At 39.2% G+C, this 17,545-nt stretch overlaps 1 protein-coding gene and 1 long non-coding RNA gene across 5 annotated transcripts in view; both read right to left on the reverse strand.

Moving 5' to 3' along the window:
* The window catches only part of LOC135786707 (uncharacterized), a 113,652-nt gene that overhangs the window by 75,534 nt on the left and 20,573 nt on the right, over positions 1–17,545 (reverse strand). For 3 of the 4 annotated variants that reach the window (XR_010546983.2, XR_012335545.1, XR_010546984.2), the window contains exon 2: positions 14,000–14,116. This is a non-coding gene — a long non-coding RNA (uncharacterized lncRNA). Of the gene's footprint in view, positions 1–8,197; positions 8,574–13,999; positions 14,117–17,545 lie in introns of those variants that run through there. The other variant, XR_010546981.2, reaches the window with a different exon arrangement.
* Positions 2,926–5,721, reverse strand: irf2bp2a (interferon regulatory factor 2 binding protein 2a). Its single transcript, XM_065296225.2, has 2 exons — positions 4,681–5,721; positions 2,926–4,057 (listed from the first exon to the last, which is right to left on the reverse strand). Exons 1-2 carry the CDS (start codon positions 5,432–5,434, stop codon positions 3,351–3,353), a joined length of 1,461 nt encoding a protein of 486 aa, XP_065152297.1. The 5' UTR covers positions 5,435–5,721; the 3' UTR covers positions 2,926–3,350.

The following is a 17,545-nucleotide window of genomic DNA, read 5'->3' on the forward strand; positions in this document are numbered from 1 at the left end:
AAACACTTAATAAACTGATTGTTTAGTGGTGCTTACCTGAAAAAAAATCAACATGCCACAACAATGCCGAGGGATTGAGGGTTGTATTGGTCCAGTTCAAAAGATCACAAATGTCTGTGCTTGATTACAAATATCTTCCTTTGTATTCAGCAAGACAAAAAAATGTAGGTTTGGAACAACGTGAGGGCAAGTCATTTATGAAAAAAAATACTCCTTAAATACTTACATTTAGGGATTTAAATAATCCCTAACCGGAAGTATAAGCAACAATAAAAGTAAAACTATTTTTTTATCTGCTCTGGGTATAATAATCAGCTGTGCCACATTGCACAAATGGACGATTCTCGCGAAATTAGACTTATGAGGTGCTATGAAACATTTTGATAAAAAAAGTAAATGCAAAGTAAGAGTATCAAAATAAGAAACATACAAACGCGTCTTTGTGTACTATTTTGCACATGATATCAAATGACATCATACAAACCAATTTTGTTGCTTTTCCACATTTAAAAGGAAAATTTTCATTACCGCAACGTGTCCATGACTGGATTTGGGTTCTTTGACATGGAAATATTTATAATTAAAAGAAAATCTAAAAAAAATAAAACGCTTCAGTCCATGTTGTACTATAAACATTTACAGTAAAGAAACATGTGGTATTTGTTGATTATTGGTAAATGTAAAGACAATAATAAGGAATATAAATGTGTCCAAGACAAATTTTCTCATCCTCCGCAACAATTTTCATTCATTGTTTAAGCTCCAATGAACTAACATTTAAAAAAAAAAAATGTTGTAAGGGACATAATTGACTGTGACACACAAGATGGCTACCAGGTAAGCAGTTCTTATTTTTTTCTCTCCAGATAAAAGCTGAAATTTTGTTTGTCGTAGTACCTAGACAACTTTTTAGTTCTCATTACCGAAACATGAGTTTGTAAATGCATATATTTAATGTAATATCATGTTGCGGTAATGATAATTTTTATAATGATAATCTAAAAAATGTAAATAATTCTATAGGAAATATTTTTTTTAAATAATGATTAGTTCAGACCTTAATTTTATATGTGCAAAAAAATTGGCTTCAAGGGCTTTTAAAAAATTCTGATGCTGGACACCTTCTAAGTCTTAACACTGAAACCTGTACACAGTAGCTGTATTACTTTTTAATTGATGTACCTTTGTCGTATTTATCTACTGTCCATTTGCATAAAGAACATCAATAATATAAAGGAACACATCCGCATACGGTACTAAAATGGAAACGCATTTTAGGAGCTTGGGTACAAAGGTTAGGTTAACACTCACAAAACACTGATCAAAGACGCAAACAGCTGTTTATCTTTCAAACTTGCAAGCTGTGGAAAATACATTTGTGGGCCAGGCCACAGCTGAGCCTGCCACAAGAGTTATTTTGAGACTTTCCCAATGCACCGTGCTCTCTATTTCACTAGTTTCCTAATTCGGCATTGTCATGCCTTGACAAACTAGGCTTTAAGATCCTTACTTTGCCGTTCCAATTCCAAAAGCTATCTTTGATTGAGACGGTTGGGCTTCATCTACACACTACTAGTAATCTATCACTAAATAATGAGCGGTTTGCTTTTCAAGCATGCCTGTTCCAGTAACCGATCTTTTGAAACCACTAATGGCAAATGCATCTCCAAATAAGCCTCACTTGAGGTTTTATTTGGATCAAGACCATTTGCTGATGGAGAAATATGTGACGTCCAGTATTTGTCATGGGGTTGATGTCTTTGTTGTTTTTGGTGCATAAAATGCTTGGATGTATTAACATGCATAACACTCTTACAGGTCTAGCTAGTTTGTAAAGGCATTTTACTACCTCAAATACCAAACAAGGGTAAAATAAGCACAGTGACTTGGGAATTCCAGAGCCGACCATGTGACAACTTGTGGTTTTACAAGCTAATGTGATATTGCATTTCTCTGCGCATGCGTACGATCGTGCAGAAAACAGATTTACGTCTGTCCATTCTTGCCAAAATATACAGGAAGTGCATTTCAATGGTAGGGCGAAATGTGATGTTTGAGTTCAAAACAACTCTTGCTGCTAATGAGACATGAATAAATGACCTGGAATGCTAAATTCTAAGCAAAACTTCAAAAGATATCACAGATGACAAGATAAACACGTGTAAACTACAGTACAGTAACCGGAATTGCAGCATTAACCATGTGACCACATGTTGTTTTACAAGCGACTGTTCATTGCATTTCTCTCTGAGCTCTGCACATGTGATTTATATTCATGCAACCTTACTGCACCATTGCACTATTCGTAATAAATGGTTTCCTTTACATTTACATTTTCTGAAAGTATGTATTGTTTGTAAATATTAAAAAAAAACTCGATTGCATGGTTTTAAACAATGACTATTTGAAGAAAAAATGCAAGATACTTTGAGTAACTAAGTTGACATATGTAAAAGACTGTGCTAGTCAATAGTAGTCACACACACACACACACACACACACACACTCAGTCACAGTCGTTTCACACAACTCCACCCATGTCTGACTTGGCAGTTTCCTGCATGAAGCACTCGTACCACATCCAAACACAACACAAAGAACTGCTTATGGTAACTATTTACATTTCAATGCCTATATGTCATTGCTTTGAATTACAGTAGCAAAAACAAGCAGCCGCTCCAAAACGTAATTACATATCAATGTTTACTGATGAGTGTACTGTAACGCTAAGACTTTAAATACAACCCATGACCTGGTTAAAATAAATAACTGAGCCCTCCACTGTAACCACATATTCGAGATGATGCACACTGGATGTATTCCCTTAACTATGCGTCACAGCAGTAAGAATCCCTCGTGCCCAGAGCGAAAGGCGAGTCAGATCAAAGAATTTTGGCCTCAGAAAAAGCAAACAGAGACTCTACGTTAATACAAGATCAGAAAATGTATTTGGCAATTTTAAACAAGTGCATACAAGTACAGCTAGAAGCATTTTTCAATGTTTGCCAAGTGCTCGTAGAGTTGCATTAGTCACATCCTACGTTTAACAGGAACTGCCACCATAACCAAAAATACATCAAGAAATCGTTAAACATTGACAAAGAAGAACGCAGTCCGTTATAATGAGTACATACCTTTTATCTTCAAAAAATATAGAAACACAATGTAATCAAAAAAATGTACAGCAATGTTTACGAAGAATTCACGTCCCTTATGTTCATTATATACATGTCCGTTAGTTTCTGTTCGGATGGTATGCGTATGTGATATTCGTATTTATATGTTTATATAGATCAATATTTTTTTGAATATTTTCAAAAAGGTAAATGAAAATATATGCCATGACGTAATCAAGGGTCCCTCTCCTTTTTTACTTTGACGTCCCCTGCGAGTATGGTGGCTATTTCGCCCTGCATGAACGCCCAAGGTACGTTTGAGCCCACCAGCGGGCATTTCTCACCGCTCGGACAGTACACTTCTCCGGTGGCGCCTTGCTGTTTGATGCTCTCCCGGGAGCACGGGAAGCAAAACTTGTGCGATGGCACAGAGGGACACTGGACAAAGTGCGTGTCTTCCAGTCTCTCGTGGCACAGCGTGCAGCACAGCGGAATGCTGTTGGGAACAGACGAGTCCGGAATGCTCTGAGGATGACCCGGATCCATGTTCGGCCCGTGCGGCGTGGCGCTAGACCGTGCCAGTCGCTGATGGTTGGGGGACAGCGGGCTGCTGCTGTTCCTGCGCGTCGTAGAGTGGACCTGGTTGGCGTCCTTCGGCGAGCTGTTGCCACCGGCGTTATCTGCGGCCAAAATGAGTGCCGCCATGGGAGACTGTCCGTTCTGAGCCACAGTGCCTGCGGCCTCTGGCGGGGTGGTGCGAGGGTGCGGCGATAACGTGGATGGCAGGGTGGCGAAGCTAGGGGTCGGCACAGGTGGCATTTTTAAGCCGTCTCCTGGCGCCGGAAGCCACGGCTGTCCGTCCCCATTAATCTTTACGTTGCCCTCTCCGTCTGGCTCTGGAGAAGCTTTCCTCTTTAAATTCTTGGGATGTTTGCCTCTATCTGCAAGAGCGCATACAAGGTGAGTTAATATTGCATGCTATAGTAAAAAGCACAGCGTGCAGTATAACCGGATTGCTGTAACACAAAGCCAGCACAAAGCTGCCTTTATGCATAACAACCCTGCAGACGCAGTGATGCATTGTAGTGCCAGACGTAACAATGAGGCTGGCTGCAAATGCGCCACATGCAAATACACGATCAGCGGAAATTTCCCTGCAGCTGACTCATGCCACAGTGCTCTCATTCAAACCAGGCCATTTATGAGGCAACAATACAATCCCACCCAACCACTGCTGTACACACACACACCTATATAACAAATGATTGAAACATGCACATAAAAAAATATGAATGTAAACTAAATCTATTTGACTAGACTATTTAAGGAAAATACTTTTGATAACACTAAAATTATACACTATTTTTTTTACACACACACACATTATACATATATTTCATACTACATATATGGGAAAAATACACTGACCCTCCAACAATATGATAAATACACATAGTAAATATATACACTAGACTCAATTACATGCTATATATTACTAGACTATACACATGTTTTATATATATATATATATTGATAGTGAAAGTATAAAAGAGAGTAAACACACCAGATTTTGAGGCAGGAGTGCTGCTACTGCTGCTTTCATACACCCTTTGCTGCATGTGCTCCTTCTTGAATCTGTTATCGTACGGGTTCATCGTCATCAGATCCCGAACCGTTTTGTTCTTGTTCAACCAGTCTTCCCGGCTCTTATGGCTATCGCTGATCTCTGGTGTCATGCTGTCAGGTCGGTGTTTGTCCTTCTCGTGCTCCGTGCTAGAGACGGAGGCTGGCCGCTTATTTCCGAGCTCCGCGGGATTAAGACCCGCCATCTGCGGCGGTCTGCCGTTCATCATCCCGCCGTTCACCAAAGGCACTAAATTGGGCGGAACGGCGCTATTCCTGCGCGGGTTCGGACTCTGGCGGTTGAGCTCCGGAGGATCGTCTGGTTTTGAGAATCCGTTTGGCACGGGGATGCCATTCGCCTGCCGCGCGGACTGATACTCAGGTCCCAGTCTAGGCGGGCGATCGTAACGATCGAGAGGCTGCGGCGGGCGCGAGCCCGGGTCTCCCGGCGCGTGAATCTCTTTCCCCGACAACTGTTTAACGGGTCCCGACTGTCTGCCATCCTGAAAGCCGTGAGCTCGCTTGAGCTGCCTCGCCGTTTCGATGACAAACTCGATCCTGTCGGCCCCTTCGTAGTTCACACATCCTCTGCACACGGGCTCAGTAAAATCCCAGATCATAGCCCACGGCATGCGAGGCAAGTCGCATAAATAACACGACTGCCTGCGCGAGGCAGCTACCGCTGCGGACGACATCGGTTTTTTTTGTTTAAACACCCCTGAAATAAAGCAGAATCCTCTGTTAAATGTCCGTGGATGCCGTAAAAACGATATAACTTCCTATCGCGGCCGCACAAGTTGAAACAATTAAGTTACAAAGACAACTTCATAGTAGCGTGCACTTTACTACGACGCGCGCGCTATCTGTCTCACTCACTCACTCACTCACTACAGCGGCCAGGCTGGAGCTCAATGTGGAGCAGTGACGTCACCAACCAGCTCCCGCCGTATCGACTCGGTTCTTCGACAGAACTCCCCCTGCGGCGCATGCGCTTTGGCGCTCGCTGCTGTTTAACAGCTTGACGTGAGGCCAGAGAGAGCTGCTGTGACCGCCCGACAGAAACACTTTCGCAATCCACGCATACGAAACAACTCGAAGTTGAACGTTTTGTCGCTGACGTTGGAGAACAATAATATGCAAATCGTGCGCTCGGAGGGTGAGAGTTTGTTTTTAAATGTAATACGTTACAGGGTTTCCACAGTCAGGGAATTTACATTTTATTGTGATTGCCAAGTCATGTACATGATAAAGTCAATTAGATTTCTGTAGTGAGTATAATTATTTTCTAGACTACAAAATTATTGTTTGTTTAACATGCATTAAAGTAACAACATCTAAACGTCCTTAAGATATGTATTTTTACTGAAAAACAATGATTTTGTGCAGGTTTAAATATTAAAAGCTTAATAAAAGATAAAAAAAATTGTAAATATAATGTTTATTAATTTGTTAATGGAAACCCTGTTTTGGTTAATACATATTATTTTAAACGTTTTTCAATAGTCGTTTAAATAGCATTGCGAAAAAATACTTTATGCTGCCTAATGGTAAATACTCAAATTTAGTGAATTGTATAAATACAGCTCATGTGTATTTGCAAGCATTTTAAATAGCAACAAAGTAGGCCTACTTCTGCTTTTACTGGAAACCCCCCAAATTTCAGTTCTGAGCCGTGTACAGAAATCCCAACACACCACTATATTTCACAATAAGTCCACCTTTAAAATGATATTAAATAAACCCTTACAATAAAAGTTTTGGGCATTGCATTTTTGACAGTCATACCCATATCCGTCATAAGGAAATATTATGCAACAACACACACACACACACAAAGCTTGCCCTCCAAACAGCCTTACTCTGTTTCTGTCGTTTACTTGGGTGTGCACATTTGGGGCTATCAGGTCTGGGCACATAGTGTCCAACCTACCCAATAAATAGCCCAGTGTGCTTTTGTAGGGCCTTCCCTTGTGTTTTGGATCCGTTCCAATTGAGTGCAGCTTCAGGGCTCTTCGGGTGAAGCAATGCGTCTGAAATCTGCAGACACAAGGCAGGATGTGTTTGTGCAAGCCCTCGTGACGTTGGAAAGAGGAAGTAAGATGTTTAGTCACGTACCCACAGCTCGCCTCGCCCTTCTCAACGATCAAATCCTTTGGCTCACGGCCAGGGCTTATTTTCAACCGCGATGCACTTCGGCTCCCTAATGAAACTACAGCGCGGTGGCGTGCTTTGTACCCTTGAAACTGTAAATATTGTCTCTGCTTTCCAGCCTGACAACTAATTCCTCCTGCATTAACCTTTGCATTCTGGTCAGGCTTATCAGATTTCACATCAACACATTGCGGTGTCACTCAAGGGCAATGTCGATGAAATATTAGCCAGGAGAAGGGCATTTGCTTGACATTGTTTTGTAAATGGATCATGACTCAGCATTTCTAAGGCACTATTTCAAACATCAAAATGTGGGCAAAGAAAGCACAAGGTGGAAAAAGTGCCTATGCCAATGATTTTTAATGTCACAGTGTCATTGTGGTGAAAAATATTATCAACGTTCGGTTCGTGCTTGATGTATACTGTATAAATGTGTTACCTTCTGCATAAACACATTGCATCAGACATTTTTCATTGCTTTTACTTTCCAAGCCTCTAAAGCTGTTTAATATCAGTTAAAAATCAAAGAGTTAAATTCATTTCCACCCAGACACATTGACAAAAAAGCAGACGGCCTTAAACAACACAAGTCTCGGCTATAAAACGAGAGGGCATGCCGAAACGTGTACATGCTTTACGCCTCACTGAAGTGTGTCAAGTGAACCCGCTGTCATTTTACCCTGTTTTTCCAAGCGCAGACGGTCTGTGAAATCTCTTTTCCTCCTTTTGATTGGCTGTAAATTTCTCAGGAAATGGTAACCATGGCAACTTGTGCGCTCACCAGGATAGCCCCACTGACAGGCAACATCCTGTTTACCGCGTTGCTATTTTTTCTCTCCACCTCATGAATTCAACTGTGAATATTTTTGTTTTGTTTGACTATTGTGTAACCTCAGTTTTGTGATTACTAATCCTTGTGTTGTTATGTAAAGTTTATATTATCTTTTGAAATATGTATTTTACTTTTTAAAGGATTATTATTGTTTGGTCTGGTTGTATATGTATATTTGTGCTTTGTGTATTTTTTAACCATAACTTGTCTAATAAACATATTTTGATTCTGAAAAATATAAGTTACAGTAGATTTATTTTGTTAATATGTTAAAAAATAATGGAAAATATTTTTTCCATAACTGAAAATTCCCAAACAGCCGCATATATTCATCTCATTTAAATAATTTCCTCATCTATACAAAAAGTAAGTTCATTCACATTTTATACGGCGCAAACAGCAAACATTTCGTGACACAGAGGAGGAAGAGCAATTATAAAATGGAGGAATTCAGTCAAAATGGAGGCCCGGGCAGAAAAAATGTGTTCGGCGTCTGGAATCTAGGGCTCGAGGCTGCAGAGGTGATGTCATTGGAGCAGGGGAGCTCAGAGAAAAACAAGTCTCTTTCTTTATTCAGATCCTCTTTGCCGTCCCAGCAGGGGTGGGGTGAGATGGAGGGAGGGTGGATTGGCAGGCAGCCGTGGAAAGGGGCTGCTGGGAAATGGTGAAAGATGCCAAGCCGGCTCTGTAGCCAACATTAGTGGCTCACATCTTTGTTCTCTGAAACCTGGTGTGCTGCCAAACGCCTCGTTTTAGCTCCCCGCCATGATTACACTGGATGTAGGCCAATTCCTGAGAGCTGCAATCCTCTCTCTCTCTCTCTCGCTCGCTCGCTCGCCTTCAAAGGCTTACTGCCAAACATGCAGCAGTTTCCATGGCGACGGCGAGTGGAACATAAAAAGTAAGTAATGATTCAGGCAGAGCGCCAGATGTGCCACATGTGCAACAGTTATAAAAAACATGATGAAGAAGAAAAGGCCAGAGACTAGTCTGGTAATTATGCTGCTAGAGCAGTTAAAAATCACTAGAAAAGAGATGCTAAATATAAGTGTAACATCAAAATCGCTTGATTGCAGTTTGGATAGGATGTCAACTCCATTCAAGTTTAAATCACTAACCCTAAATATATGCAATAGCGATGCTTGCCTTTGCATACAACAGCTTGATTGGGTAAGCTAAATATTTAGTTGGAATTTCCCAGTGTTAAGCACATTGTGATAAATACTCTCTCGTCGCCTGTGCAAAAGCTTTTCAAAACCATGCTGTCATTGACAGATGAAAAGTGATGTGGTTTCCTGTCAAAAACCCCTGTCATTTCCACATACAGCGTGACATGCCCTTTAAAAGCTCGCATTTAAATATTATAATTGAGGTACAGGAAATACACGTCTGACTCAAAAACGGCTTGTGGAGCCAAAACAGAGTTTCTGCATAATCGCCTCAGATTTCAGCGGTTAGCAGTAAAATAGTTCAACATCAGCCATTTAAAATGAATCCACTGTGATTCATTCATCTGTATATGTTTTTAATGTAGTGTTTTCCACAATTTTATAAGTAAACACTAAATGTGGCCCTCCATTGTGTGTCAGACACAACTAAACACATTATTTTCCATTCAGCAAACATCTGCAGCAAATCTGGGCAACATTTTCTCCATTCTGAATCACATCAGGGGATGCACAATGCTAATGTAAACACATGTCAGACGTGACTGTGAATGATGGCTGGATTTTGTGACTATTATTGCACAGGGAACTAATAAGGAAGAATTATATCCTCGTTTCTGATCAAAGATTCCAGACATCAAAGCTGGTGGTAGAAAACAATTATAAAATGAAACCTATGCACAAAATAAATGTTTGCTAGAGAGCATGCATGAATTAAAGCGATGGAGCTTATTCACTAATAAACACTTAAAGGAAAACACCACCGTTTTTCAATATTTTACTTTGTTCTTACCTCAACTTAGATGAATTAATACATACCTATCTTTTTTCAATGCGAGCACTTTTAATATTTGTATAGCGCCTCGTTAATGTGTTAGCATTTAGCCTAGCCCCATTCATTCCTTAGGATCCAAACAGGGATGAATTTAAAAGCCACCAAACACTTTCATGTTTTCCCTATTTAAAGACTGCTACATGAGTAGTTACACGAGTAAGTATGGTGGCACAAAATAAAACTTTTGTTTGGAGCCATAGGAATGAATGGTGTAAGGCTAAATGCTAACACATTCAAGAAGCGCTGTACAAAGATTAAAAGTGCACACATTGAAAAAAGATAAGTATGTATTAATTCATCTAAAAAACATTAGTAAAATATTGGTATTTTCCTTTAAAGGAATAGTCAATTTTCTTAAAAGAAAAATCCAGATAATTTACTCACCACCATGTCATCCAAAATGTTGTTGTCTTTCTTTGTTCAGTCGAGAAGAAATTATGTTTTTTGAGGAAAACATTGCAGGATTTTTCTCATTTTAATGGACTTTAATAGAGCCCAACATTTAATACTTAACTCAACACTTAACAGTTTTTTTCAACAGAGTTTCAAAGGACTCTAAACGATCCCAAACGAGGCATAAGAGTCTTATCTAGCGAAACGATTGTCATTTTTGAAAATATGCACATTTAAACCACAACTTCTCGTCTAGATCCGGTCGTGATGCGCCAGCGTGACCCCACGCAATACGTCATGACGTCCAGAGGTCACAGAGGACGAACGCGAAACTACGCCCCAGTGTTTACAAGTGTTGAAAAAGAGGATCGTTCCACCGTTGTTGTATGTGAAATGATACTAATTAATATCTTTGTGTCAGTTTATCGTTTACAATGGTCCGCAAATTTGCGTTTCAGATATGTAACACGTGACCTCTCTACGTCACTACGCATTTACGTTATAACCGGAGATAGACGCGAAGTTGTGGTTTAAAAGTGAATTTTTTTTTTCTTGTCAAAAATGACAATCGTTTTGCTAGATAAGACTCTTATGCCTCGTTTGGGATCGTTTAGAGTCCTTTGAAACTCCGTTGAAAAAAAACTGTTAAGTGTTGAGTTAAGTATTAAATGTTGGGCTCTATTAAAGTCCATTAAAATGAGAAAAATCCTGCAATGTTTTCCTCAAAAAACATAATATCTTCTCGACTGAACAAAGAAAGACATCAACATTTTGGATGACATGGTGGTGAGTAAATTATCTGGTTTTTCTTTTTAGAAAATGGACTAATCCTTTAAGATGATTTTTTTTGTATGCTAGATGCCAAACTTCTCTATGTTGATAAAGTAAGAAGAGTGTTCGGGTGAGTTTGCAGGAATAATATATCTACAGCTCTGTGGAAATCAGATGTGGGTGGTTTGTCTTATTTCACACTTTCAGTTTCGCATGCATTAATGGAACAAGCCCTTTCTCAACATATGAATCACCCCGAAAGTATTTTTGCCTATTTAACTGCAGGGACATTTTGTAATGTGCTTTCACTGTCACAAAGGTAATCATAATAACCGGGTATTTTTTTAGTACGGTTTAGTCAGCATGCGTTTCCTATTGCTCAACTTCAAATTACTGAATAATTAATGTTCAATTAACTCTATTTTAAAACCATAACACTTAATCATGAATGCCAGTAATGATATATCATTCATCACTTCAGACGGCACACCCTGTAAAAGCTATTGTGAAAGTCATGAGCTCAGTTGCATGCATCTTCAGAAGTCAGGCTGCAATGGTGATTGAAAAGGAAAAAGTTTGAAATAAGTATGAATCACTGTTTTATCTAATTCGGATAAACCCCTTCCTAAATGGCACCTAGAAAAAACTGATTGGTTTCTTTAAATCCCTTCAAATCATCGCTTTCTGTCTAAGTGGGCTGCAGGTTAAAACCTACTAGCTGTATCTTTGAGCTTCATCGATGTCAGATACATCTGAAACTCTCATCGTCTATCTTATCTTACACAAAGTAAAAGTTGATCAGAAGGAATCAGTACGGCATTAATTATCTCTCTCTTTTTGGATCTTTTCAAGTGTGTCAAAGCTGCTGGAGATCACTGTCACACCCAACCATCGCTATGACTGTCACCACTGAAGAAGGAATCGGAGAAAGAGAGAAAATGTGTCACGAGCGTCCATAACACGGCGGATATGGCTGTCTGGCCCCGCTCGCTTATACACTTCAAAGTATAAAACAGATTTTTCTCAGAAGCGGGTGACAGAATTAAATTGAGAGAGGTACTTGAAAGGGAATGTTATGGTGTGTAGTGTGCACCCTCGGACTGTTTGAATAATCTCTCTATGGGTTGCTTTCATCTGTGGCCACGGTTGTCATCACCCGTGCTACTGACACCACAGCTCTGGCAAATGTTATCGGGGTTATCAGTCACTGATTTAACAATGAATGTCTTGTCATACTGTATGTGATAGTCTCACTTAGACGGATCCAACAGGATACATTCTAGTCTATTTTGCACAAAACAGAAAGAAAAGTAAAGGAACCAATCCAATCGCAGCTTTTGTTTTATGATGTTGGTTTGAGAAAGCCAACATGTGGTTATTTTATGTGCAGCTTAGGGTCAGCGAAATCTGAAAGAGATGATACTACACTGACTGAATGGTAAACAAGTCATCATGCAGAAAAAAAATGTGCAGACTTTGTGATGTGAATAATACAATTTTTGTCTGTGATTTGGAAAAAAAAAATTCAGAGGTACATTTATATTTATGCATTTGGCAGATGATTTTATCCAAAGTGATTTATAGGGCAATATTACAATATATATTTTTTGTGCTTAAAGCAATACTCCAGCCAAATATCAAAATGATCCCATGATTTATTCACCCTCAAGCAATCTGAGATACATATGTCCAACATCTTTCAGATTAACACATTTGAAGTTATTTTAGTATTGTCCTTGCTCTTCCAAGCTTATAATGGTAGAAAACTGGGATTGAGGAACAACAACTGATTTTGAAGCCCATAAAAGTGCATCCATCCTTCACAGAAGAAATTCAGACGGCTCCAAGGGGTTAATAAAGATCTTTTGTTGGTAATCAATGCGATTTTGTAAGAAAAATATCCATATTTTAAACTTTACAAACTATAATAATTAGCTTCTGGTAACAACGCCATTTTGGACTCTCTACCTACCTATGGTAATGAACGCTCACTAAAACTCTCTTGTGAATTGTATCCAAGTTGGCTCTGTTACCAAAAGCTAGTTATAACAGTTTTTTTTTTTACGAAAAATTGCATCGATTACTCACAGAAGACCTTTATTAAGCCCCAATGATTAGCTCTTAAGGATAGATTTTTTTGTTTCCTGATCCCTGTTTTCTTCCATTATAAAGCTTGGAAAAGCAAGGACATTTACTAAAATAACTCCAAATGTGCTCGTCATGGGGTAATTTTGTTATTTTGCTGGAAAATCCCTTTAAAAGCCAATTTCTGATACGTATTCACAAAAGCAACTCATTCATGTGTTTTAAAAGTCAGCCATAGATATATTTATACATAGATGCCCCATAAAAGTGACACTCCACTCCACAAAATAGACTAATTTTCCAGCTCCCCTAGAGTTAAACATTTGATTTTTAACGTTTTGGAATCCATTCAGCTGATCTCCGGGTCTGGCACTACCACTTTTAGCATATTCTAGCATAATTCATTGAATCTGATTAGACCATTAGCATCGCACAAAAAATAACCAAAGAGTTTCGATATTTTTTCTATTTAAAACTTGACTCTTCTGTAGTTACATCGTAAGACCAACAGAAAATTAAAAAGTTGTCATTTTCTAGGCCGATATGACTAGGAACTATACTCTCATTCCGTAATAATCAAGGAATTTGCTGCCGCACCACGGGTGCAGGAGGCACAATGATATTGTGCAGTGCCAGAAAATAGTCCCCTGCTATTGAAAGTTACCAAGGGGACTATTTTCGGATGCTGCTTATATCAATCTCCAAACTCTTTGGTTGTTTTAGAGCGCGATGCTAATGGTCTAATCAGATTCAATGGATTATGCTAAGCTATGCTAAAAGTGGCACAGCCAGACTCGGAGATCAGCTGAATGGATTCCAAAACGGTAAAAATCAAATGTTTATCTCCAGGGGAGCTGGAAAATTAGCATATTTTAAAAAAAAGTGGAGTGTCCTTTTAAAGGCTGTTTGGTGGACGCATCTATGGAGCAGTCAAAAGTGGAGCCGTTGTTTAACATACACATGAGGTGCTTTCGTGAAAACACGTAGGAGAAAAAGTATTCTAGTCTGTTTGAATGATTTTTTTTACCTCATTCTCAGGCAGCAGACATCTTCATCATCCATGACGGCAGGCTGATGGAGTCTGACCTTCCCCAGAGAAAGATGCTCACAAGCCCCAGACGTGACACACTCTCAGACAGACAGGCTGAAAAAATATCAACAATCAAATACATATGTATTTGACTGAATCCCACTGAGCTGTTTGAAGTTTGAACAGGATGAACACTCATGAAATCCGTTTTTTACAAACCCGACCCAAATCATATAAATATGTGGTTGAGATCAAATTAAAATTGCTATTCAGATTTATGGGAACGGAGTAGTTTTATGTCATCTGGGATGCAATCTGTGCATACTCAAAACACAACAGAACCGCAAAATGTGTGTGTATGAGTGACATTCGCTGTGATGTGTGAGCAGTTTCGGACAGTATCATATAATATAGTACGTAAGTACTCTAAATAAAGTAATGTCTTTGGTGCAAGTCTGTAAAACCTTTTTAATCATCTACTAGATGAAAATATGACCTAGGAAAGTTATGCATTGACATTCAATACTTAGGATTTGGGTTCTTTCTCGAATCACGTGGCATCTCCAAACAAACGCAGTTATACCAGGAAGAAGTCAAAGAGGTAACAAGTGTGCAGAGATCACCGGATTACATATTAACTAAAGTCACCTTGCACCCAGGTCTCCGGTCATCGTTCTGGTTTATCTACCCTCTTTATATGTACAGGTAAGTCATTGGACACAAAGGCCACGAGGTTGAACAAAGCTTGGGTTGTTTGACTGTGTCAGGCGATCGGCCACACCCAGAGTGATGACAGAAGCAGAGACGGCCAGATGAATGCAGGGCCACATCAGCAGAGATGAGCACATAATGGGCGTGTGGCTTTGCATTTGACATAGCTGGAGTTCAGCAGGAGTTCAGCCTGATTTCCATTATTCATGTGACCCACATGCACTATTTTGTGGAGGAAGGTGGTTTATCTATAGATCTATGGGAGAGGGAAATTGTGTGTGTGTGTGTGTGCGGGTGTAGAGATGCACAAACAATACTGTTGTGTTGCATAAACATAACCTCACAGCTGTCGTTGTAAGTGAGTTAGACTGCAATGTAGGAAGTAGGTACATTAAATGAAAATAATACATTCAGCCATGAACACTACTGTATGAATGACACTGGACTCTTAAAGGTGCTCTAAGCGAATTGACGCGTTTTAGACCATAAAACATTTTTTGTTACATACAGCAAACATCTCTTCACTATCTGCTTGCTGCCTGTCCGCTGATCAAACTGTAAAAAAACGCGATCTCTGTAGACAGCCCAGGCTTCACAAACGGCAATAACAACACAGTGGCCAAACCTACAAACAGAAACTGTAACAAAGTGTTCCAGCCAATAAACGACAAGAAGGGTTTGGGGGTGGGGGTTGGGCGCGTTCATGAAAGCACGGAAGGGAGGGGGAGGAGTTAGCTACGCTCCGTCTGTTTGAAAACAATTCAAACGTCAACAAAAAACTAACGTCTCCCAGATTCGCTTAGAACGCCTTTAAAGGGATAGTTCACCCAAAAATGAAAATTTTGTCATCATTTACTCACTCTCATGTCGTTACAAACCCATATAAATTTCTTTGTTCTGATGAATACAAAAGAAGATATTTTGAGGAATGTCTGTTACCAAACCGTTCGTGGACCCCATTGACTTCCATAGTAGGAAAAAAGAAAATAACAAATGTTTTGGTTTCCTAATTAATCTATGTGTTGTTTATTTTGCTGGTTATATAAATAAACTACGTTTAGAGAACTTTGTTGTTATTTATTCTTAACAGAGTTTACCAGAAGTTACGTGTTGACCACGAAAGCCACTCGTTTATGTTGTAAAACATTTCTATATATATATATATATATATATATATATATATATATATATATATATATATATATATATATATATATATATATATATATATATATATATATATATATATATACACATACATACACACACACACATACACATACACATACACAAATACATATACAAGGTTATTTTACACAGTACTCAAACACAAACACACACACACACACACACACACACACACACACACACATATGATGTGACAAAAACTTTTATTCTGCAAACAATTAAGGGTTTTGCAGTCCTAAAACATTATATACATACATTTTACACAGTAACATTAGCTCAGTGTAATGCTGCGTTCAGACTAGCCCCGGTAGAGGCGTCAAACGCGAGGGATTGCAATGTTAAGTCAATGTGAAGACGTGTTAACGCACGTCTGGAGGTCTTGCGGCACGAATAAGGCATTTAGCCTGGCGCACGCATCTAGTTCACGTGAATGCCGCGAATTGAGCATTGCTGCGGGAAACGCACGAGTTGAAACGCTGTGTTAACCAATCAGGAGCTCTCTCTATTAGTGACGTGATTATAGAAAGCGAGCGGAGTCGCAGAAGCCCCTCCCATGACGCGAATTTCCACGTGAATGCCTCTATGACTACAATTTAACACACAAATGAAGCGAGTAAACTCAAAATGTTTTCAAAACGGGAATTTGACGCCTCAAATGCGGCTGGTGTGAACCCACAGTAATAGTTGATACGCTTTAGATATAATATATTTAATGAAGGTTATTTACTGTTGTTATTGATTCTGTGTGGAAGTCTACTGGAAGTTGGGTTTAGTCCACAAAAGCCATTTATTTATGTTGTTGCTGCTACAACCGTCTATATGCGTATAACTGTGTATATAAGACATAAAATCTTGAGGCATCAGAGACGTTTAAGCAAAAAATAAAAAAGTTTGTTTAATGCTTGTATTCAAACAGCAGCCCGCATTTTGTTATCAACCGTCATAATGTCTCTGTCAAGCATATAAAAGTCTGAATAGATACAATAAAACAAATGTCTATAGTTAACATGATACATTACACCTGTGATTAACACCTCCAGATGGGAATCAACTTCACACCTCACTAAAAATAACCGTCACACCTGTAATTACAAGAGTCATTATAAAAAAATGAAACTCTTTTGAGAAAATCGTTACCAGCATTTGTATCAAGAAGTTATCAATGAATTGTAACAATTATTAGTGCGCATTAAGCATTCAAATGCTTGTCAGGGCTGTTGGATATAGACAGTGGTTTGTCCTCATGATTTTACTTTCTGATAAACAAACAGTTAAGAGTTGCATTCTCAATAGAGCTTAACCGTTTTTACAGTCGCTGTGAAAGTGAGAAAGCCAGAAAAACTGGGCCAGCGGTAGATATATGAGCGCAGTAAGGGAAGTCCGAAAGAAAATTCCCCACCCAGTTAAACCACACGGCCATGTCAGCGACGCATGACCTCATGGAAGGATTTGCTTTGTTATCGCTGAAACATTTAAACCGGCACATTCCCCCTCCCCCTCAAACACACACACACACACACAAACACAGTCAACTGAGTTCAATGAGTGTTGAAACAGAAAATAAACAAAAGGGTTACAAGGTTACACATAAACAATGAAATGGCAGAAAACATGCATTTACACTTTTAGAAATGACTTTTAACT

The sequence above is a fragment of the Paramisgurnus dabryanus genome, chromosome 20 (assembly GCF_030506205.2).
Source record: "Paramisgurnus dabryanus chromosome 20, PD_genome_1.1, whole genome shotgun sequence".
Taxonomy (NCBI): domain Eukaryota; kingdom Metazoa; phylum Chordata; class Actinopteri; order Cypriniformes; family Cobitidae; genus Paramisgurnus; species Paramisgurnus dabryanus.